The sequence below is a fragment of the Lolium rigidum genome, chromosome 7 (genome assembly GCF_022539505.1).
Source record: "Lolium rigidum isolate FL_2022 chromosome 7, APGP_CSIRO_Lrig_0.1, whole genome shotgun sequence".
Taxonomy (NCBI): Eukaryota; Viridiplantae; Streptophyta; class Magnoliopsida; order Poales; family Poaceae; genus Lolium; species Lolium rigidum.
Genome location: NC_061514.1, coordinates 49,710,237 through 49,734,261, shown reverse-complemented (window position 1 = coordinate 49,734,261; position 24,025 = coordinate 49,710,237). Strand labels below are relative to the sequence as shown.

The following is a 24,025-nucleotide window of genomic DNA, read 5'->3' as shown; positions in this document are numbered from 1 at the left end:
CTCTTAGGCTATATTTCACAGAATACTTATTCGCTGTTATGAATGGCATAGTGAAGTGCTTATTTATATCTCTTTATGATTGCAATGTGTTTTGTATCACAATATATCCGCATGCTACTCTAGTGATGTTATTAAAGTAGTTTATTCCTCCCGCACGGTGTAATGGTGACGAGTGTGTGCATCGTGTAGTACTTGGCGTAGGCTATGATTGTGATCTCTTGTAGATTATGAAGTTAACTATTGCTATGATAGTATTGATGTGATCTATTCCTCCTTTCGTAGTGTGAAGGTGACAGTGTGCATGCTATGTTAGTACTTGGTTTGGTTATGTTGATCCGTTATGCACTCTAAGGTTATTTAAATATGAACATTGAATATTGTGGAGCTTGTTAACTCCAGGCATTGAGGGTTCGTGTAATCCTACACGATTAGTGGTGTTCATCATCCAACAAGAGGGTGTAGAGTCTAGCATCTATTTATTTATTCTGTTATGTGATCAATGTTGAGAGTGTCCACTAGTGAAAATATGATCCCTAGGCCTTGTTCCTAAATATCGCTATCGCTTGCTTGTTTATTGTTTTACTCGCTTGTTTACTTCCTGCAATATTACTACCATCAATCGCACGCCAGACAAGCACTTTTACAGCGCCGTTACTACTGCTCATATTCATTCATACCACTTGTATTTCACTATCTCTTCGCTGAACTAATGCACCTATTAGGTGTGTTGGGGACACAAGAGACTTCTTGCTTTGTGGTTGCAGGGTTGCTTGAGAGGGATATCTTTGATCTCTTCCTCCCTGAGTTCGATAAACCTTGGGTGATCCACTTAAGGGAAACTTGCTGCTGTTCTACAAACCTCTGCTCTTGGAGGCCCAACACTGTCTACAAGAATAGAAGCACCCGTAGACATCAGACATCAACATGATGAAGAATGAAGAAATGAAGTGCAAGTTCAAAATGAGCCAACTCAAAGAGAACATATGCTTGAAGCTTGCCATCCATTTGGTGATCATGGATATGTGAACATGCGCCGAAGAAGAAGCTCTCAGATAGTGGATTATGGGGGAGCAATCCGAAAGACTTCATCAATCAAGCACAATCAAGAAAGGCATTCCATCTTGTTGCTGTCAAGATCGTCATCCTCGAGCTCAAGTGAAACGTGCAAGGTTAAGGTTTGCTTTTGATAGGGTTTATTTCTTACCGGTCTCATGGTGTAGTTGGAGTCCGGTTTATTGTTTAGTTGTCGTACTATCAAGAGGGTTCTCGAGTGAGTAACTCAATCGTATCCTTCGGAGAGCTCAAACCTTTGCCACCTTGCATCATATTTACTGGTTGTTATTTGTATCTTATCCATGTGATTTTTTTAGAACTTTTGCGTATTCCCATGACAAGCTCTAGTTCATCGAAAATAGATTCCGCGTGAATCACTTGTTGTGTTTTCGATATTCGAGTTTTCCCTGATTCTTTGTATTGAGAGGTTTCACCTCTACATTCGCGGAAAAATCTACCCCACATTTTCTTAATATTTTTACTCTTTGTGGGGTAGCTCTTTTCATCATCTTTTCAACAAAATTGGTTTCACCTAAACCCGAGTTTCCTAACACAAGTTGTTGCATTTTCCATTTTGGAGGTGTTACCAGTTTGTTTCTTATAGATAGGTTAAACCTTTCCACATTTTTTATATCATACCTTGTTGTAATATTATGGTTCTCTGCAAGATCTTTTAGAGCTTGTTTGTAGCTTCAAAACGAGCCCAAGATCATCAAAATCGGAGTCTGGATGCTCATGTTATGGCCGTTTCAATTTCAGTCTTTCCCGGGGTACGGAGTCTCCGGTCCGTGTCCGGAATTTCCGTTCCAGGGCCAGAGACTCCGGTCTTGGGGGGGGGGGGGGGCTGGAGACTCCGGTAAAGACCCCGGTCTTGCTGTTTCGAAGTGTGCCTTGCTCTCAGATGAGAGGGTACAGACTCTCCGGTCCTAGACCCGAGTCTCCGGTCTAAAAAGGTTGTAACAATCAGATTTAGTGGGGTGGACCTATATAAGGCCCCCTTTCTTCCCCAAGAAAAAAGAGCTTCTTCCCCATTACTCTCCACTATTTCTTGACCTTGAGAGCTTTCCCTAACCCTCTATTTCTCCTATGTTTCTTTAATATTTTGAGGGAAAAGTGAGAGGAAATCTACATCTATATTTCTACCAATCAAATCCCTCTCTTTGTGAGTGGAATCCTCCAGATCTAGATCTTGGACTTCTTTGTAGATTTCCTTTGTTCTTCCTCTCTTATTATCTCACAAGTTTTTGTAGCTTTGGTGGAATTTGGGAGTGAAGGATTTGCCATTGCATTTGGTGCATCGGTTTGAGCTTTTCACGGTGATTCGTGGAAGTGAAAGTGAGAAGGTTTTTCCTATTGGGTTCTTGAAACCCTAGACGGCTTAGTGATATTTGTGGTGTTCTCGAGGTATCCAATTAAGTTGTGGAGATTGCCTCAAGTTTGTAACTTTGTGGCTTAGTGGTGTTCTTGGGGCCTTCAATTAAGTTGTGCAGATTCCTCAAGTGCAAGGCCTTTGTGGCGATATATTGGGAGTCTCCAATTGAGTTGTGGAGATAGCCCCAAGCTTTGTGCAGGTTCGGTGACCACCCTAAAGTTCCATAGTGGATCGATGTCTTCCCCTTTGGTGGGAAGGGTCGAGCAGAATACGGTGAGGCCTTCGTGGCGTTTGGAGTGCTTTGTCCTCCACACCGCTCCAACGAAGACTAGCACTCACAAGAGTGTGAACTTCGGGATACATCGTCGTCTTCGTGTCACCTCGGTTATTCCTATACCCGAGCTCTTTACTTATGCATTTTACTTTGTGATAGCCTTCGTGTTTGAAGTTATATATCTTGCTATCACATAGTTGCTTATATTGCTTAGAGCATAAGTTGTTGGTGGACATAGGTGAACCCTAGTTATATAGGTTTTGTGCTTGACAAATGAAACACTAGTTTTATTCCGCATTTGTTAAGCCATAATCGTAAACCGCCTATTTATCTCTCTCCTCTAGGCGGTATCCGTGTCCTTTCAACATCCATTCCCCGCTTAAAGGCAAGACGGAATGTGGGCTTCCATCATTTGCCCACAAGTACTTAAAGAAAAAACATGTGCGAAAATACTTATTAATAATTATTTAGTCTGCAAGATTACTTAACTGCAGGTAGAAAATATTATAAAACCCTTCCCCCCTAATTTTTTTGAAAATAATTTTTGAACCAATCTGGACAAAAATATGCGGGAAACCCTACACACAATCAAAGTACAAAAGGCGTTTGAGATGGCTGTCAAGAAAAATAACACCAGAAATAAGTAAATCATAGGTAATTATACAAACAAAATTATTACAAACTTTTGTGTGCAAACTTGCAGATATTGGCTGACAACTTTTCCCTTTGAAATCATTTGCGAATATTCACACACGGTTAAGATCGTTTTTTCCGTGTGCTATGGCTTCGGCTGAGGCTAAGCGGGCGGTAAGCTTTTTAGGTGGTCAACATTGTACCACACAACACACTAAAAAATCCTTTTGTATGCCATGGGTAGGATTAAAGACCAAATATGTACTAGTAATAGTGAATCCACCATGCACGGGTTCAATTCCCGTCATTCGCCTCACTTTTCCAAGATAGAAGAGAAGCAAGTTAAGGATTGGTTTGCCTTCCTTTGAAGCAGAAATAAATAGCTAGTTTGGGTCATTCCAAACTTTCTTCCACAACCCCACAAGGTCTCGAAAATAGGACATGAACCAGTTTCAATCATGCCAACAATCAAGCATTCCAAAATAATCAAATTTAAATAATCCAATTGTCTTCGACATTATTAAGCTATTCAAAACAATTATACTATACTTTCATAGAGAGAGTACATGTTTTGTTGTTGTATATCTGGTTTGATATACAATGCTTGGTTGGTAGTGGAACAACTAAAATATGGATCTAGCTTAATACAATACATAACTTTGTTGAACTTCACGTATAGCTTTGCAAGCTTGAATGTACTCCTCTGTTCCAAAATATGTTTGTGAGTTTATCCAAATTCGTATTTATTTACACGCTAAAACGCGTCTAGATACATATAAATGTAGATAACTGTACAACAACGGAGGAAATATACTGCTTTGTTTGGTTTAGTTTGGTTAAAAGTTTCATATTGCTTTGTATGCGTGCAAGGACAATTGTTCAGCGTCCAATCTGTGTCTTACAAGCAAGAGACAAAACGGGACATCCCTAATTAGTTAAGAACACCTGATAAATGCAAAACAAGTTGGGTGCTCAATCATCAGCATGTTTGACCAGTCAAACGTAAAAAATTTGGACAAAATATATGCTCCATTCGTACAGATGCTGGCTGGCCACCACGCTGGACCACGGTTTTAAGGCTACCACTGATGATGAACCAATTAATCAGTCCCGCGGACTACAACAAATCATGCAACACCGATTCAATCATCTAGCAGGAGTAGACCGCACACTAGCACTACGTGACCTACTAACCTGTAGCGTGACTCGCCCGAGTCACATGTCCAGAATTCATTCGTACCAGTGAATCCAAAACACATGAACGAGACCAATCAATGCCGTTCCCACAGAGCATGAGCATCAAGGGCATGGGCTCGATATATTTTGGACAGGAAAAGTGTCCGTCATATATCTACCTGGGTTGGGAGGCTGCCCGAGCGAGGGGAGGAAAGGCACAATGTAGGCCATGAACACGTTTCCCGCCGGGTCGCGTAGGTTCGCAGGAATTATGTGGCTACTCGCCACCAAATCGTCGTCGCGCCGCCGTCGTCGAGGGAGAGCACCACCTGCGCGCGTGGGAGAAGGCCCCGCCGCCGCTGTCACTGCTTCGACTCCATCTGGCGGGACCTCTGGCAACGACAGCGAGGGAGAATGCTCGAAGGCTCGAGGCCGGTGGCGCTAGGGTTCCTCCCGGGTCGCCCACTCGGGAGCGACACGGGAGTCGCTCCGAGATCGTTTTCAAGATTTTTCCATGTAGTGAAATTTCTCATATACTTTCTTTGTTCAAATAAGTGACTCAACTTTTTTTTAGATACGGATATATCTATACACACTAAAAACACTTCTAGATATAGCTATATCTTGAGAAGACACTTTATTTTATATACATAGAAAATTTATTTTTGATACATGCAAAAAACATAGCGAGTACATCGTACATTGCATTGTTCAGCCGTGCGGAGAAAGCTCCGGTCAACTTTGGCGAACGCGAAGCGAGGGTAGAAGACAAAAGTATATTCATCCGGTGACGACACCGATGGCAGCCTCGTGATCCGGGGACGAGGGTGAGGGCATGATGACATGGGACGGGACGGTGAAAAGCGCCCAGAGATCCGAGCAATAATATTTCTGGCACGGCGAGGTGTGCTGTGGCGGGGCCGCCGCCCCATCCCTCCCTCTGCGTCGTGCACTCGTATTTCAGAGTGGGGCTGCTGATGCTCGGATAGGGCTGGTGTCCAGTCCAGTCCACCGGCATTGGGACCTCTGTTTGACCACCACCGTGCTGCTCTGATTAGACGAATAATACTATTCCGAAAGGGGCTTTGGGGTTTGGAGTGTTAAAAGCGCACGCATCTCGAGGGGAGCTGAGGGCTTATGTTTACCATTTTGTTAGATCTGCTCAGCAGAGGGAGATAACCTTATTATGTAATGAGAGAGTGATTATGTTAATCTAGAGAAAGCTGAGCGTGCAAAGAGGGTGGGCACTTTGTGTGTAGGAGGGAAAAAATTGTGTCCAAGAGCATCTCCAACAAATGATGTAAAATACGGTGTCATTTCTTTTTACGGTTTTTTGGGCACCAAATTTCAGAAAGAAATTCCGAAAGATGTAAAAGAGAGCACCAAGTTTCATCGTCAACACTACAAACACTAAAGTTACGAAGGTCATTTCTACATTGCATTGAAATGAGGACATTATTTTCTAAAATTGAAAAACAAGGACAACGATTTTTATTTTACCTTTGGGCCACTTCGTTGATCATATTGCGGTCGGTCGGCGCGAATGGGGTTGTCGGCTCCTCAACCACGGCAGCGGCAGCAGCGAGACCACAAATTGGCTGGTGGTGATACATGGTAGCCGACATGCTTTCCACGATCGTCGACGACCTTCTTCCTTGCTCCATGGGGTGGAAGAAGGGGTGAGTGGATGTGCCAACATGGACAACGCCGGCTCTTCGAGCCGGTAGTCTTGGCCGTGGGCCGCGTCCCCTTCGACTTCGGTGACGCCACGACAGCGGAGTTCGAGGGAGAGTTGGTGTGCGGCGTCGTAAAAACCTGTAGGCGGAGTGGCGAGGATAGGGTTTGCCGCGGCGGCACTCAATTGCGGTATGGATGGGGCGGGGTAGGGTGTTGGACTAGCCAGGGGCAGCATCCATGTCCAAGATTTGGTCGGAAGCCACGGGGAGCGGTCATTCCGGGAAGCGAATGGGAGTCGCGTGTGACCGGTGTTGGCAGTTTGTGCGCACGGACAATGTTCGATTCTATTTTGCGGCAGCTGGTTGGTTTTGTATATTGCAATACTAACTGTAAATTTTAGGGAACGTTGTAAAATATTTGAGCCATTTATTTTGGGCATCTGTTGAAGCCAATTTTTTTTATCAATATGCCCTATCAGGTAGGTTTTTTGGTTTTACGTATTTCATTGGAGATGCTCTAAGTTTGTTGGTACTCACTATTTGTGCCTGTTGCTAGCAGGCAGCATTGTGTTTTTTACTCGTTTGATGATGCATTTCTAGCAAGGAAATTGTCATGGCCAGTGAACTGACCTGTGGTCCGTGGACTCCTGTCCAGTGGGTGTAATAATAAAAGAACTAAAAAAGGCCAAGCATCACAGCGTGCCTGTTAGATCTCTGCTTACAGTAGCCAAGTCCCCACCGCTGTAGTGTTCAGTTCTCCCCTCACGCTCCTACCCACCACCCTCTTCTTCTTCGTCCCTCCCTCCCCCTCACTCACTCTCTGCAGCCGCCCAGGCAGAGGCACACAGAGCAATGGAGTACGAGAGGATACACAAGGTCCAGGTACGAGCTTCCAGCCAAGCCACCGCAGTGGCTCGTTCTCATTGCTGTTCTTCTGACGCCTCTGTCTATGCTTCATTTACGTTTCCCTTGATTTGCTTTTCCGGAAACATTTCATTTTTCGGGGTATAGATGTGCTTTTCCCCCTCCAAGTGTACTGGTAGTCCTCCTTTTTTCCCATAAGAAGATTAAAGCTATTCTCTTGCTGTAACAATGCCAGAGTTGAGCAATTTGGGGACAAATTGAGCGCTTTTTGTTAAGAGTATCAGAAGGTTCATTAGCGGTTTAGAGTTTTCGCTCTTTCGGTATATCTGTTTTATCAATGAAAGGGCAGCTAACAGCATAGTTAAAGTAAGCGTATTGCTAAATATGTGTAGAGAAAACTACCCCTTCTGCATTAGTATAGTGGAAATCACGAGCGCCCATCCTGAAGAATTCGGCATTTCGTACCATTTACAGGCTAATAGTGATGATTTCACTACCCCGGTACACCCGGCCAGGAAATAGTAGAATCAAATGTCTAAAATCTTGCATGACACTGCTACTTTTGAGTACGATAATCTTAACGGTTTACAAAATTCCAAGATTCCTACCTAGAAAGAGCAAAATAGTATAATAATAGAGGTTAATTACCACCTTGAAATCAAGACACTTTAAGTTAATAGTGCCTCCACAGATAAATACTTACCTCTTTGGTGTTCATGCAGGCAGGTGCCCTTTCTCCCACAAAGCTTAGGATGAAGCTCCTGGGAGCCCAAAATCGCGTGAGGGTCATCAGCAACAGCTCGGCGCGGACATCGCCTTCAAAGAGCGTTGAGCCATCACAGGCGCAAAACAGACTGTTAGTTTGTGATGTTCTTGAAGAAGGTACAGACATACTGCTAGCCTATCTATGCTTAACTTACTTTTTTCCTGATGAAAAAAAAATCACACATCCATCTTGGTGTGCAAAACAGTTTCAGACAGCTCTGGTGCCTCCAAATGCCCTGCAGCAGTTGGCAACACTGAAGCTTTAGATAAGGATCAAGCAGTGGATAGCTATAAAGTTCAAAACATGCCCAAGAATTCAGCTCACCAACCTGCACCTAGCAGCTCAAGTGTGATACATCCGGTACGAATTGTCGAGGAAGACAGTAATGAGTGTGACAGCGGTCTTGACAATGCTAGTACCAGCAGCTTTGAGTTCCATGGGGGCGAGAAAACGGGGGCGCAGAATCCGACGGCGGGGTATTTCTCTAGACAGGCTTCCTCCAAGTGGAATGACGCGGAGAAATGGATCGTGAACAAGCAAACTGTTCAGCAGAACACCACCAAGGGGGCATCGCAGAACCAGAGTGCGTACCAGGTGAATTCTGCTGCACCCAGGGGTGCCATTGTGCCCAAGCATCCAAACCGAGGCGCATTTGCTCGGCCCATTCAGAACATGAAAAGATTCAATCCGGCTTCGTCTGCTTCTCGAAGCATATTGGAGAGGCTGTCTTTTGCTTCACATCAGCCGAAGGTGGTCCGGCATGCAGATATATGTCCAGTTGAAAGTTCTATTAGTGCCACTGCAGAATATCAGAAGGGAGTAACTCATACCAGCTCAATTGCAATTCAGCCCTGCAATGAACCAGAAGGTAGCTTTCACACTTGTTACTGTATTAGCACTACAGGAAGCATCTAAATAATAATGCAAGTGATCTGAGCTTGACAGTTAAATTTGTGTGCCTAACTGTCAACTGATATGAATTATTCTCCCGCAAAAAATAAAACTGATATGAGTTATTGCATGCAGCTATTTCTACAGTTCAATCGGTGTCTGTGAGAGATGTGGGCACAGAAATGACCCCAATACCAAGTCAGGACCCTTCAAGAACTGGAACACCACTTGGGTCTATGACACCAAGTCGGAGCCCGAATTGTTCGATACCATCAACTCCAGTAGGAGGACGATCGACAGCATCAATAGGAGAAGACAATGCAGATGATGGTCCTTATTTCAACAGAAAAGGTGGCGCAAATGAAATGTCCGAGGATGAAATCAGGCTTAAGGCAAGGAAAGAAATTGCCGCTCTAGGTGTACAACTTGGAAAGATGAACATTGCAACATGGGCTAGCAAAGAGGAGCTAGAATTAGTCTCTGCAACACCGACTATTGCTGATCTCGAGCGGATGAAGAAGGAATATGCAGCTCGTGCGGCAGCATTCGAGGGCGCAGAAAATTCTAAGCATACAACTAGGTTGGTCAGACTATCTAATACCTTGTCGTTTCTTCTAGTATTGAGAGCTTAAAAGGGAGATAGAAACATATTTAAATCTTTTGGATGATGAGTTCTGTATCTACTCTGAAATGTATTTTGTACTACTCAGATTCAAGAAGGAAGAGCTGAAGATCGAAGCATGGGAGAGCCGCCAAAGAACAAATGTTGAATTCGAAATGAGGAGACTAGAGGTACATTTTCAGTCAATTTTGATCACCTGCATAATATCTTCTTTTACTGTACCAACAATTACTGAAATGTTGTTCTGTGACAGGAACGTGCGGAGAAAATGAGAAGTGACGCGATGGCAAAGATGGCTGAAAAGCTCGAGATGGCACGCCGTCTGGCCGAAGAGAAGCGGGCCTCTGCCAACGCCAAGATGAACAAGCAAGCAGCGAGGGCGGTTCAAAAGGCCGATCAGATTCGCGAGACGGGACGAATCCCACGGTCGCATATCCTATGCTGCGGCTGTTTCTGTGAACCTTAGCATATGTTTAGCAACTCCTAGTAGGCTGTTAAATATTGTCGTGAGAAAAATCTAGTTTCCTCGTAAGTTCTGTAGTCAGCATTCCTTGGTTTTAGTATGGAAAAGAGAATGTCTGGCTAGGTAATTCAGGTGTACACATTCTTGAGTGTCTTATATAAATAATTTGAGTGCCTACATTTGTTTGCTCAGTGTGAAATGTGCCAAGTTGTTGTTTTTTGAAGAAAATGTGCTAAGCTGTTCGTCAGTGAATCTTCAATCACTAGAATCAAGAAGCACAATGGGCTGGCCATATGTACAAAAAATCATTTATAAATGACTAATGGATTCATTTGGTTTTCTTTCCTTTCGTGATAAACCAAGTTGCAGGTCATGCCATGTCTTGGATCTACATTGTTGTTTCTGTTACTGTTCACGGGTCTCTTTAGACAGAAACGTTCACGGGTCTCAGAGAGCAGTACATTGGTACATCTCATGACGCAGTGAACAGCAAAACGAATAGTGAATGCCGTGGGTGAAATCGACCAGAGAGAGATGGTTATGGAATAGAAGGACCAACGGGCAGCAGCTGATGATGAATAAAAAGGTGCGAGGAAAGTACTTTCAGTTCGTGAAACCTGAAACAATGGACTGGCTGACTCACTTTGGTGTCAGCAAGGGTTCTAGCTGGTAGCGTGTGTAGCCGTAGTGCCGTACCTTCAGTCCTTCTGCAAAGCAGCCCGGTTGTCATTACTCACTGAATCTATCTACAGTTGACATTTCATATCGTGCTTCACCCCTCCGTACTGCAAATAGAGCCGAAACAAATCATTATTTAGCCTTGCAATATACGGTTGGAATCATGTGGTTGGTGATGCTGGTATTTATACGTCGATAATGTGGAGTACTTGACCAGGCAACTGAATGCATGAATATTCACAATCAAAAAAAAGTGCATCCTTCCTCTGAACATCTAAGTTACAGAATTGCAGAGTCCTGGTATGATTTACAACGGAGAGCCGCAAATAGAACCAAGCTGAACACCATCCGGCAAGTATTGTGCAGATTCGTACGATGATCGGCAACGACTGATGGACAAGTGACTCTGCATAAAGCACTGAACAGTTGGAATATGGACATACTCGAGTGCCCGAGCTGAGCTACATGTCCCAGACCTCAAATCTTACATGACATCGTGAGAAATCTCAACATCGAACTATCTTCACCCTCACACTAAACCACACATGACACAAGTGTCAGCACTCAACAGTGCTACATTATTAAGCAAGTCTGGAACTAAACTACGGCGATTGCTCAGCGCATTTCAGGTCCCAATCATGTAGATCACCGAAGCACATGAAAATCTCACGTCTCCGGTCAGGAAATGCGACCGCGGTTCCATCGGCAGCCTACGATTGCGCTTGCGCCATGTGCAACAGACTAGGGCTGGGCAGAATCGCTTTTTTGTTTTGTTTTGGCAGATAGCCAGGTACTGGTCGACATGTGCGACAGGCTAGGGCACATGCCGCGCATCGACATTGCAATATCTCGATCAGACAGCCGTTCTCCCGATTCTTAAGCTAATGCGTTTCGGCGTGTGATCCATTTGAAATTTTGAATGTCCGATGAAAGGTTAGAAGGAAACAGGAACCGATCTAAACCCTTGCAGAAAGATTGCGGTAAACAATGTAAAGCTTGGAATCGGATCGGACATGAGAATTACCTTATGTGGAGATTTCAGTGACTTTGGGCCGGTTGTGATATTTGGAAATCCTGTGGGATTTGTAATCGCGAGTACACAGTAAACTGACTCTTCCTAATGGATTGGGGATTAGGGAAAAATAAAAATTTGACGGAACTGGGTGAAGACAAAGGTTCACCCAACTCTATGGAAATTATCCTCACCAATCCCTAGTTCCCTACAAATACAGTGGTGCCAAAAATAGCTTATGTGTGCAAATTTTGATCCGTCGTCACCACAACATATAGGCATCGGTTCTGTCATTTGACAAAGGTTGTGGAAAATAGTCGAAATATTTAGAACAAGCCAAACCAAAATAGCATATGTCGAGAAGAAATCTACACTCAATTTACTACACCTCGTCGAAAAAACTCACCTCGTTTACAAACATATGGTTTATAAAAATATATGCAACATAAAACTAATGGACACATCAGCCGCAAACCACCTTTGCAACATGAATACAACCATTCACATTGGACACCCATAATTACAACATGTCTTTTTTGTGTATATAGCAGATCCTATATGAACTTGAAACATGTCAAATGAACTTATGCAACAAAGAAGTTCTTCAAACTGATAACCTTTCATCATCAATAAACAGGGGGCACCAACCTCGCCAACTCGGGCTAACCGACAATGAATTAGTATACTTGGAGCTATGCCACCACCGTACTTTGAACGCCCGTAACTATCATTTCCCACCCACCATCATAGCCAAGCTCGTTTGGGTTGTAAATTTTTGTTCTGAGCTCCAACTCAAGCTCATAGTGAGATCATGGCAACACGATCCATGTACTTACTTGGTGAAATAGGAAGAGTTTGTACGGTAAGTGTATAAGCCGAATAAAGAATATTGTGGCCAGGGGGGGGGGGTGGAGAGGGGGAGCTGGAGGAGTTGTGAGCTAACACGAATCTAGTTTGTTCCATTCTTCTAAAAATAGAAAAATCTACTTTCAATATGGCACTAGTGAGATCATGTAAATTATTTAAAGTTTTGTATTTATAATTTACACTTCGTATTACTATTATCCACTCTTCCAAAGTATCCCTTGAAGTAACATGCTTGTTTGCCACACCCAAGTGGTCGATTACACATCTTCAACAATCAATAAAGCTTGACCAAGCCTTCATCTCCTTTCATGCACCTACTTCTATATTTCAAGCAAAGCTAGATTTGGCAAGACCGAGTGACCTGGGTTGATTCAAATCCAGTCATCAGTTATGCTAAACAAACTATACATGTACATATTTGTCGATCACATGAACTTTAGAGGTGGAGGTACAAGGAATATATTGTGATATTTCAGTCTTTGGGTTGGATGCATGGGGTGAAATGAGTGTTAATATTTTTTTCTTTCTCACTAATGCCATATTGAGGGTATTAGTTGCATGTACTAGAAAAATGGGTGCTGGAATTTTTCAAGTTCGAAAAAATAGGAAGGAACCTTCTTCTTTGGATTATCTTCTTTTAGAGAATATAGGCTGTCAATTTTGCGTATTTTTCTACCTCTTACTAAAGAAATTTGTGTGTGAAAGATAGGGCAGAAGATGCATGAAACATGAAGGTTTGCACATAAATATGCAAGATTCAATTAGTCACATTAGTCAAGAGGCTAAAATTTCACCAAAATTGAATGGTTGCGTATATTTGATCAATTAGAGGCAGAACATTAAGTTCAAGAATGCACCTTATTCATGTTGTTTTAGTTAAAATCATATAGAAGATGAAATTAACGGATTGAAAACTCGATGATGTGGATACCCGACATGAATAGAAGATATCCATGTTGGTGTCTTTTTTTCTTTGCAAATGTCCTTAGCACTTACATGTGGAAGAATAAACAATGGCCAATGCAACTACATGATTTCATCATTTCAAACAATTGGAAGAGATATCACTTGGTTAGCTAAAACGATTAAAGACGAAACAAAATTGTTGTGTTTGAGTTGCACATGATTTAATTCTACAATTGTATTCACATGGTGTGATCTAATCAATTAGACAACTAAAAAGGACGAAATGGATGGTTTAAAAAATGATGATGTGGATTCCTTGAATGTCGAGATAGAGTATCACTAATGCATGATATTGGTTTTTTAATTGCTCTATAGGAGATATTGGTAAATGTTTTGTCTTGCGCACGTTTTTGCTGGGGGGGGGTGGTTGTTGCGAAAATAATAGGCAATACAGTGCAAATGTCCCTTAAGAGATCCAACACATAGTAATTGCATACCAAGCCCAAGCACATGACAATTATCCAAAATAATAATGTGTCCATCCCAAACTCGCCCACAAAAAATATTGGTTGGAATTTTTTACGTTAAGGTATTTGCTGCATAAGATTTGACAAATAGCCGGAAAAAACACAAGAGTATGCAAAAAACGGCGGCCATCATCTAACCAAGGTGTAGATGACATATATTCCCATTAATTCCAGATAACCTTACAAGTGCGATAGAAAGAAATTACACGGATTCCAATGTATTGAACTTGATATTCTAGTTGGGTTTGGTGCAACTATTAGTTCCACGAGAATAGTTCGGTCAATAAAGAAACGATGATATATTTTTAAACCACATAAGTAAGGGTGTTCGGACAATTTACTCTGTGAGAATTTATACCTCCACGGAGGCGTACATCACACCTGGCAAACAATAATAAACCGATAGGTACCCGTTGAGTGAACAAGAGGGCAAATGAAGTGGCAATTATGATTTTTCAACCTTGGAGTAACACGTATCCAATTGGGTCTGCCCACATACACATCAACTTTTACGTAGACAGAACCATTTGAATCATCGAGATTGTACTTAACACACGTAACATACGAATCAAGTAGTCCCTTAGATTAAATCAAAGTTCAAATCTTCATGCCCAATCGGTAAACTATAATTTATTCGTTTTGAAAAAACAATCGTTCTAGCCGTTGTTGTTGTCCCAGTGACCGGTGGTCGCCGATGCGCGTCCCAGATGCACGAACACCTGAACACGGCCGTACAGGTCGCGTGTCCAGCTGCCTACTGGGCCCCAAAACTCGTGGCCCCACCTCGGCAGTGTGTGGAGAAAAAGTCGGTCGGAGCAGCCCGGGTTGGGCAGGCACTGCTGCCCGTACGCCAAACGAGTGTCTGTAGCGCTGCGGAATCCGCCGAGATCGAATCTCCATGCTCTGCCAGTGCGACGGCCCACGGACACGTGGGCCCCGGAGCCGCATGGACCCACGGGCAGAGAGTGACGGGGGCTACAGCTTTTCCGCTCTGGACAGGGACGGCCGCGCCGGTACGAGCTCTCCGCCCACTGTCAGCCCCACGTGCCACGTCACGGATCTCCAACCACGCACCGCGCGCACCACCGGCAGTTACACTGCGCCGTGGCTCCCACCTGTACATGGACCCACCCGTCAGCCACCCACCAGCGTTTTAAAGGACCGAGGCACGAGTGACTGTACCGCACCTCACTGGCCCCAAACCCTCCGGCGCCACCGAGAAATCTAGCCCACCCTCACCGCCACGTGGGGCCCGCGTGGCGCCGGGCCCACGCCGCAGCGAGACGGGCGCATATACCCGCGCGCCCGGGCGGAGACTCCCCGGAGTCCAGCTCCCCATGCCGCATCGAGACGAAGCGAGAGAGAAAAAAAAGGGGAAGCTTGGTAGATTATTATTCTCCGGAAAGTCTCTCTCGCGATCGAACCCTCGCCCTCGCCCTCTTCCTCTTCCCCACCCCACCCGTCGTCTCCTCCTCCCACTCCTCATCTCGCGATTGCCCAATTCCATCCAGGGTTTCGGGGATTCGCGCGCGGATCCACCCGCGGAGCTCCTCTAAAAGCTTCGGATCGCGTGAGAGCCCGCGCGCTGCTCGCTCGCTCGCTCGCTCGCTGCTGTCTACCCCCTTCGCCAGCCGCCGCCGCCACGACGAGGACCGGCTGCTCTCCCTTCGCGCTGGACTCTACGCCGCGGCTCCGTTGACATCCGGTGAGAATCCTATCTCCATGCCGCTGCTAGCGCTGTAGTCTGAAGTCTGAACTACCACTCCGCCCCGTGCTGTATCTGGCCGCGGGCTCGATTCGATGCGTCGGAGGGCGAGCTGGTCTGCCTGACTGGAAGCTAGTTGGGGGATGACGACATAGTTCGCGTTTGTGCGCTCGCTTTATCGCGTGTCATGTCCGAGTGGGTGGGGGCGGCTGTGGCGTTGTTGTGTCAGTCAATCAGTCAGCCCGTCATCGCTTTACTAGCTGCCTCGCTTTGCGGGAGTTGGTGCTTGTGGAGCTGGAACCTCGTAGGATTGCTTTGCCCTTTTTTTCTCAAGCGGTTTAGGCTGCCTTTGCGGATGGGGACTGGGAAGCAAGCGGGGACTTCGGGGGTTGATGCGCTTCCGAATTTGATACGATCGGTTCCAGGTTCGTTGCCTTCGCTTTTCTACTCTGAGGAGTAGCCTTGTGATTCTGGGAGATCATTTGGTGTGTTGGTCGTGGCTCTAGATGCAGCTGTATGAGGATTTCGTGGGTGCGCATTTGGGGAATGCATTTTGTGACGCATATATGTTTGAGGATTCGGATGCTGGACATCTGGGGAATGCATTTTGTAGTGCATACATGCTGAGGAGTAGTTGCTGCTCAATACAAACATCGTGTTTATTTTTGGGGAGGCTTTCTTCTCTTCAGGGGTTTTAGCTTTCCTGGTATTTCGAGGTTGTGCTTACAGGGAATGTTTGGTGGCCTTTTCAGTCCGTGTTTTCATTTTGTGTTCTTGCCTTTTTCTATGTGTTGATTGAAGCATTAGGATTTTCCAAAATATAGGCGGGCGTACACATTCTGTAGCAGTACTGATACTAATTTTTACTGGAATTCGTGGGTTGATCCTAGTGGATAAATGATGCATGATTAATACGAAAGCTGACTCTTCTTCATATGGTTGATCTTTTACCGACTAACGTCTCACGGTCAGCTATTTCAGGGTCTGTTCTCAATACTCTGGGCATGAATCAGTCCACAAAGTCGAAATCAGAGTATTAAATCTGCTTGGTTTGTGAGATCGTCACCGTGCTGGATACTTACGGAATCGTCATTGAAGATGTTTTGGCACGTACCTGGACTCTCTGCCGCATCACCAGTGAGTGCTTGCACTTTCGAATACATTCTGTGTAGGGGACAGATTTGAATTTTTATTTAATAATGGACATTTTTCTGATTCTTTCAGGTGGATACTATTTTAGACAAGGAAAATTTTAAGTTGGAAGACCTTCTTGACGAGGATGAAATAATCCAGGAGTGCAAAGCACTTAACACCAGACTAATTAATTTGTACTATTTCTCTTCCTGAACACTAACTTGTGTTCATTTTCTCATTTCTCTGAGCTTTGGATTTCGTTGGAACCTCTTCATTTGCTGATATTGTTTTAACTTTGTTTATTATGTGTGATTATCCATATATATGGACTTATTAATTTATTATGACTGCTGTGCATGTTTTCTGTACCTAAATATATGTGTTTAACTTGTCTCAAAGTTTCTACTTGAGTTTGTATTAAATTTGACTGGTATATAATCATCTCTAAATGTTACCACATTGAGTTTTGCCCTTTAATTTCACTGTCCACATCTTTGTTACCTGGACCTCCTTATAATGCTTATGCACCAGAAAACGGAATGTCCTTAACAGAAAATCATATATATGTAAGATATTAGAATTATGAGAGCAATAAATTATTTGATAATAAATACAAGTTCATTATGGATGTTGTAGTTTACGAGACAAAGTTCAAGTGGAGTTACTGCTCCGCTACATTGTGGAAGAGACACCTGAAGATGCTGAAAAGAAGAGGATATTTAGGTAAATGAAACGTTTTGTGTTGTGTCCTACCATGGACTTTGCTCACCACCATCAGTGCCTGGTTTGCAGGTTTCCTTTTATAGCTTGTGAAATATTCATATGCGAAGTGGATGTCATCTTGAAGACATTAGTGGAGGATGAAGATGTATGTTTTACATTTAGCTTTAGCTTTTTTGTTGATGCAACAGTATTACCATAGTATGGTGTATTTTTTCTTTGCAACTGATGAGTTATGCTCTCTGCGCAGCTTATGAATTTACTCTTCTCCTTCCTGAAGCCTGACCATCCTCATGGGACTTTATTGGCTGGCTACTTTGGCAAGGTACTTTTATGCAATCCTTAGCTCCTGGAAAAGTTTGGTCTCTCTTGGCTGATTAATTGGCAATGCCCTGATTTTGAGCCTGACATACTGCGCTGCAGGTGGTTATTTGCTTGATGCTGAGAAAGACACTCCCACTTATGAATTATGTACAGGTTTGTATAGTTTTGCTTTTATTTGCCATCTCCTATTTTGGTCTTCCATAATTTGTTTGATACAGAGATTTCCCTCTTCAGCCATTCATGTACCTTACATATATGTGGTATGTACCATAGTATTAAAAAGCTCAAATATGGGGTAGTCAACTAATACCAGAATCATCAACTTAGCGAATAATTATAGAATCAAACACTAGTCCATTACTGGGAACAAAAACTATACTTGTAAATGACTTAAATATCCATCTCAGGTTTACGAGCGCTCAAGGTTTATATATGTTTAACCCATTTCTGCCAGTTCCTTGTTACATGCGTATTTATTTAAAAGTTGTGTGTGCAGAGTATCCATGTAATTGGTTTTCTGTTTGTGTGCATTTCATTCTAACATTTAAATTTTTGCGTGCTATTGTATTCCTCCTGCAGGGCCACCCTGAAATAGTTAGCCAACTTGTCGATCTTATTGGGATCACTTCTATCATGGAGGTTAGTTTTGAGGACAAATTTAATTGCATTCTACCATCTATCTGTGGTTCTGACTGAAAAAGGAGCCCTGGTCCTCATTTATATTTTGAAAATTGTGACTTTTTGCAGTAAGATTAACTGAACCGTACCAGATAATTTGATAGTATGTTGGTCTGCAATGCAGGTGTTAATTCGCTTAATCGGCGCTGATGAAACTATGTATACAAGTTATGCAGATTCCATGCAATGGTTAGATGACATACAAGTCCTTGAGATGATTGTTGACAAGTTCAGCTCATCTGTAAGAACTAAACACTACTTTTAGCATCTAACCATGTCATTCGCTCACTTGCGCTGTTTATTCAATTTTCAAACTATTTCAAATTTGTCTATGCTGATACTTATCCACACCATGTTACTTTGTTAGCAAAGGCGTGTCCTGGAAAGCCTGCCTTTTGGATGTTAATTAATTAGCGAAAATGCATTATTCTCCAAAGGCACCATTTGTGAATTATCTGAAATTTGAATCGTCTTTTTCTAGCAAGAAACTTGCGCAGAGTTCTACATAACACTGACATACATTATGTTTGTCTGATGCCACATGATTGACTAGCTATTGACTTGGGTTTATCTCCTCTCATCCATTACTTAGGCTTGGCTAGTGAAGTCCTCTTTAGAAATACATAATCACCTTCAGATGTTAGTCTTGCCTTCTAGTTTCTGCTTCACATCCACATGTTTCTTGAGTAGTTGCTCTTCTTTACCCATACGAATTTAAGATGGTGAACCACCAGGCTATGTCCATGTATGCTGCAATGATATTCAGTTGCATCGTTCTGTAGTTACATCCTCACAAAGTATAAGGTGGCACAATATTTTTTCGCAAAGCATGTATGAATTGTGGCTATGTCTCTTCTGTTGAAATTTTTCATTGTTCTTGGGATTTTGTGGTTTATGCTTTTATTGTCAACCTGACTCCTTTTAATTTTCTTTACAGGATTCTGCTGAGGTTCATGCAAATGCTGCTGAAATCCTTTGTGCAGTGACTAGATATGCCCCTCCAGCACTTGCTACGAAAATTTCCAGTCCTAGGTGCTTTTGATTTGTGCACTCTTACATTGTAATGTTGGATATGTTGTCTCAGGGCTTTTATCGTTTCAAATTGGTATTGACCCATCTCTGTCTTCTTTTCTTCTTTACATCACATTTGCAGTTTTGTGGGGAGATTGTTTCATCATGCCTTTGAAGATTCAAGACCTAAATCAGTGCTGGTCCACTCATTGTCAGTGTGCATATCTTTGTTAGATCCTAAGAGACTTGTATCGGCGTCCTACCAAGCTTTCCGTAGTCAGTTAAGTCATGGAACATTAGTCACTGCAAGTCCAGAAACAGTCAACGGCATGCTGGATAGCCTTGGTTAGTGGTCTATACTTCTTTTCACATGGAGGGACGCTCTAGCTACAGTTATTTAGGTCTTCATGATTTTCTGCCAGTTTTACATTTTGTATCTTCCATAATCCACAGTGAAAAATAAATAGGAAATGATACACATATTCAAGGATTTATATCTCTTATTTAGAGAAAGTGTTTTATACATCATGAATACTGTTATCTGTTGACATGGAGAGACGCTGTAGCTACAGTTATTTAGGTCTTCATGATTTTCTGCCAGTTTTACATTTTGTATCTTCCATAATCCACAGTGAAAAATAAATAGGAAATGATACACATATTCAAGGATTTATATCTCTTATTTAGAGAAAGTGTTTTATACATCTCTGAAGTAACATGAATACTGTTATCTGTTGAATGAAATCCTACATGATTATTTCTGTTCATTCTTCATACACTTGGTTCTGTTAAGTATTAACTATGAAGTGCTGGCACTGCCTATATTTACCGGTTGTTGGAAACCAATGCTCCAAGTATATTATCCTCAAAATTTCTAAATTTGTGCTCATAATTTTCAGGTGATTTGTTGAAGCTGCTGGATGTTTCATCTGCTGAAGCTATACTGCCGACAACATATGGCAGCTTACAGCCTCCTCTTGGAAAGCATCGCTTGAAGGTATGTGGTAATTAATTTTGATCAGATTTACTTATTTGAACTAGTCCTGAAATTAACATGGAGCGCACGAAACCTATTAGTGAAATTTGTCTAATAGTCTTGGCAGAATTTTGAGGTACAGTTGACTATCTTGTTTTTACTGGAAGAATCTCAAGTATTGAGATATGTATGCAAAGCATTGTTGTTATTTGTCTCCTTGTTCTGCAATTTGTGTTCAGGTAAATTCTACTTCCTTTGTTATAATTGATGGCAGTTATTGTTCTTTTGCAGATTGTTGAGTTTATCTCTGTCCTACTGTCGATTGGCAGTGAAGTTGCTGAAATGCGTTTGATCCACCTAGGAGCAATCAAGCATGTTATAGATCTATTTTTTGAGTAAGTTAGACACTGCAAGCTTTGCTTCACATAAACTTGTTAAAGAGCTGACAAAGTATTTATCATCAGGTACCCTTTCAACAACTTTTTGCATCATCATGTGGAGAACATAATTGTTTCCTGTTTAGAGAGTAAGCAGGATCAGCTGATTGCACACGTTCTTGACGAATGTAAACTAGTTACAAGAATTTTGGAAGCCGAGAAGAACTCTGCGCTGTCAGTAGATTTAACAAAGGTACCAAATAATGTCTCGTCTTTGATATACTCCCAACCGGCTGATAGGTCTACTTTTCCGACTGATATATTCACTTGTTACCCTCCTTGCAGCGTACGCTATCTGCAGAGGGAAAAACTCCACCAAGGAATGGATTTGTTGGGCATATTACACGCATATCCAACAAGCTCATTCAGCTGGCCAACAGCGACAGCACAATCCAATCACATTTGCAGGTTTAATTTGTTTTGTTATCTAGACCAAAATTTTGCTACTATTACCCTTTCTCACATGCTACTGGATTTGTTACTAGTCCCTTGCTAATTTCCTTGTTTGTTTGGCCTGATTCCTATTATATTTCTGCATTGAACTTTGGTTGAAGCCATTACATTGAACTTTTATGTATATGATTGGGTTGCAGCAAAACTCTGGTTGGGGCGAGTGGCACTCTAGCATCCTAACAAAGCGTAATGCGGTAGAAAATGTTTACCAATGGGCTTGTGGGTAAGTGTCATTTCACTCCGACTCATGAAATCATCTTCTGTACTGTTAGTCTATGCTTTTCTGTATTGATTGTATGTTCCTAGTTGAGCTCTCTTTTTGTTCATGTTGCTTCCTTATAAATCATAATGCTTTGCTCTGTTGAATGAAAATGATTCAAGTCAGTATGATCGCTTTAAGAATGTGATTTATGTATTCCAGAGTCCATACTTTATCCACTTGCTTAACTTATCTCTTTGTTAAATGTCCTGCATTCTTCCATGGGGAAAAAGTCATGTGCTGAAACATTTCTTTGGTCATAGCCGACCGACATCACTGCAGGATCGAGGTAGGGACAGCGATGATGAAGACTTCCGAGACAGGGACTATGATGTGGCTGCGCTTGCTAGCAATCTGAGCCAGGCATTTAAATACGGTATTCACAGTAATGAGGATGTTGATGATGAGGTCAGTATTTTACTTTTATTTTTTACCAGTGTCAGTATTTCCTTTTTGCATGTCACTCTTCTGTCAAGGTATAGCTAACCACTTGTAAAACAGTTGTACTTGCTCCTGGATTTGCCATCTATTATATTTTGTTTAGATCTTTCAAACTCATCTGATCTGTAAATGAATCAGTTCTTGCATATGTATTTTTATTATATAATAGAACAGGACTATTCTGTGGCCTTTGCATCCGAAGATGCACACAACACATCTCTGTCTAAATATATATGCAGAAATGTTGGATCTCTAGAGCATAATAATCTTCTATTATGATTATGGCAAATCTATGTATTAGATCTCTAGAGCATAATAATCTTCTATTATGATTATGGCTTAAACAGTGGATACACTGTTCAGATTTATTTGGTTAATAACTCATGTGTGGGTTATATATGCAGGCTCAAGTATCACAAGAGCGAGATGATGAGGTATGTTCAGCTTTGTTTTCTTAAGTTCATGCACCATTATATACTGTACAAACATGGTGATATTTGTATTTCCGGGACATGTAATGTGGTTGTTTGTGTATTGATTGTTACTATCCTTTGTAGGATGTGTATTTTGATGATGAAGCGGCTGAAGTAGTTATCTCCAATATTCGCTTTGGTGATGATCATGACAGGTATTTTCCTTGTCCATACAATTTGATTATTTATTTTCGTATGTACATTTTGTTTGATGTCTGCAACAACTGGCTGATGAAGAATATGCTTTGCAGGGGCTCCCTTTACAAACTCCAACTGGTTTGCGTTTGATGAGGACAAAGCACTGAATGATGGCCCAGAAGCTTCCCTTTCCGCGAATTTGGAGTTACCGTCACCAAATGTGGATGAGGATATGGATGAGGTCATTCTTGGTGAACCTATAGATGTCACAAAAGGTTTGGATCCACTGTTAGCTGGCTCTGACAGAGACTTAAATGAAGAGTCTGGTCATGCAGTATTGACAAATGGCCCCATCGATAAGCTGGAAGATGACATCAGACCGCCAACCCCAGATGTAAAAGAGAGTCCACCTGAGTCTGTTGAATGGACAGAGGAAGATGCTGAACCTGCTGATGTGTCAGTGAATACTGCTGTTGTAAATTGTGAGGCAGGAGACGAGAAGGCTATGGATGCCACCGGTGGAGTTATGTCCGGTACAACACAATTAGGAGAAGAACAAGGAAGTGTGAATTTGGTTGAATCCTCGGTTCTCCAGACCACAGTAGAAAAGATATCACCAGATTCATCGGATGCTAGTTCCGGAGGCCATTCTGAACCAGGTGATGGAAACTCTAATCTGGAATGTCCCTTGGCTGAACAGAAGCACGAAAATAATGAAAGCTAGGGAAATGAAGTGGATCCGAGGGTAGCAGTATAGCACAGTTTTGTTCTCATGGTGCTGGATGCCTGGATGGCATATGATCATGGGTGTGCAGTGCAGGTGCTTGGGGGAACGGGTGAGACCATTCTTGTTTGAACGCCCCATGGGCTGATGTTTTGATACAATTTGCATTTGATGGCGCTGCCATGCACCCAAAGATGCAAACATGCTCTTGTCGAGCCGCTCAAGCTTGTCTTACTTCTGTTGGTCACTGTACTCGATCTGTTGGCAACATATGATGCAGAATACCTAACAGTAGATATCTCTTTCTTCCTGCAAACACGAAGTTGGTCTCTGCTTGGATCGTGTCCGGTAAATAACTGATTATTGGTGATATCTGGTCTTGATACTTGTTCATTTCTCTAGGTGGTGATGTTAGTACTAAAATTTTGACTCGGATTTCGGGAGATATATTCTCATATGTGTAATACTATGAATACCATTTTTGTTTGTTTTCCCAAGTACCTATTACTTTACGAGTCTGTTCGAACTGTTGGATTTCATAATTATTACGAATCCAAATATGCACCTGAATGAAACTTGCCAAGGTGGTGGTGGTGATGAATGAATGATAGCGATGGTCAGCATGAACATTTGCATCAGACTAAAAGGGACACAATTTACAGGTAGTTTTATTCGACAGAAATGAGTCATACATAATCATCATTCATTGATGATGCTCTGCACATCAAATGCGGTGATCGAGCGGGAGCAAAAACGCCACCCGATTGCCAAA

At 42.5% G+C, this 24,025-nt stretch overlaps 2 protein-coding genes across 4 annotated transcripts; both read left to right on the top strand.

Moving 5' to 3' along the window:
• The first annotated feature begins 7,036 nt into the window (after positions 1-7,036).
• Positions 7,037-9,793, top strand: LOC124669985. Its single transcript, XM_047206508.1, has 6 exons — positions 7,037-7,066; positions 7,771-7,930; positions 8,026-8,682; positions 8,841-9,285; positions 9,416-9,497; positions 9,581-9,793. Exons 1-6 carry the CDS (start codon positions 7,037-7,039, stop codon positions 9,791-9,793), a joined length of 1,587 nt encoding a protein of 528 aa, XP_047062464.1.
• Positions 9,794-15,410: 5,617 nt separating this feature from the next.
• LOC124677431 (serine/threonine-protein phosphatase 6 regulatory subunit 3-like) lies at positions 15,411-23,743 on the top strand. Of its 3 annotated transcripts, none has more exons than XM_047213417.1 (20): positions 15,411-15,485; positions 16,467-16,622; positions 16,710-16,813; positions 17,256-17,342; positions 17,412-17,487; positions 17,590-17,664; positions 17,763-17,816; positions 18,243-18,302; positions 18,466-18,582; positions 19,279-19,373; positions 19,495-19,697; positions 20,252-20,349; positions 20,620-20,723; positions 20,793-20,958; positions 21,051-21,173; positions 21,359-21,441; positions 21,741-21,885; positions 22,323-22,352; positions 22,476-22,546; positions 22,643-22,791. In XM_047213417.1, the coding sequence occupies exons 2-20, from the start codon at positions 16,584-16,586 to the stop codon at positions 22,677-22,679; spliced, it is 1,767 nt and encodes a 588-aa protein (XP_047069373.1). In that variant the 5' UTR covers positions 15,411-15,485; positions 16,467-16,583; the 3' UTR covers positions 22,680-22,791. The 3 variants fall into 3 exon arrangements, with proteins under 3 accessions (XP_047069373.1, XP_047069374.1, XP_047069372.1); XM_047213418.1 differs by having other exon boundaries at positions 15,418-15,485; positions 16,458-16,622; positions 22,629-23,743; XM_047213416.1 differs by having other exon boundaries at positions 15,418-15,485; positions 16,458-16,622.
• The last annotated feature ends 282 nt before the right edge of the window (positions 23,744-24,025 follow it).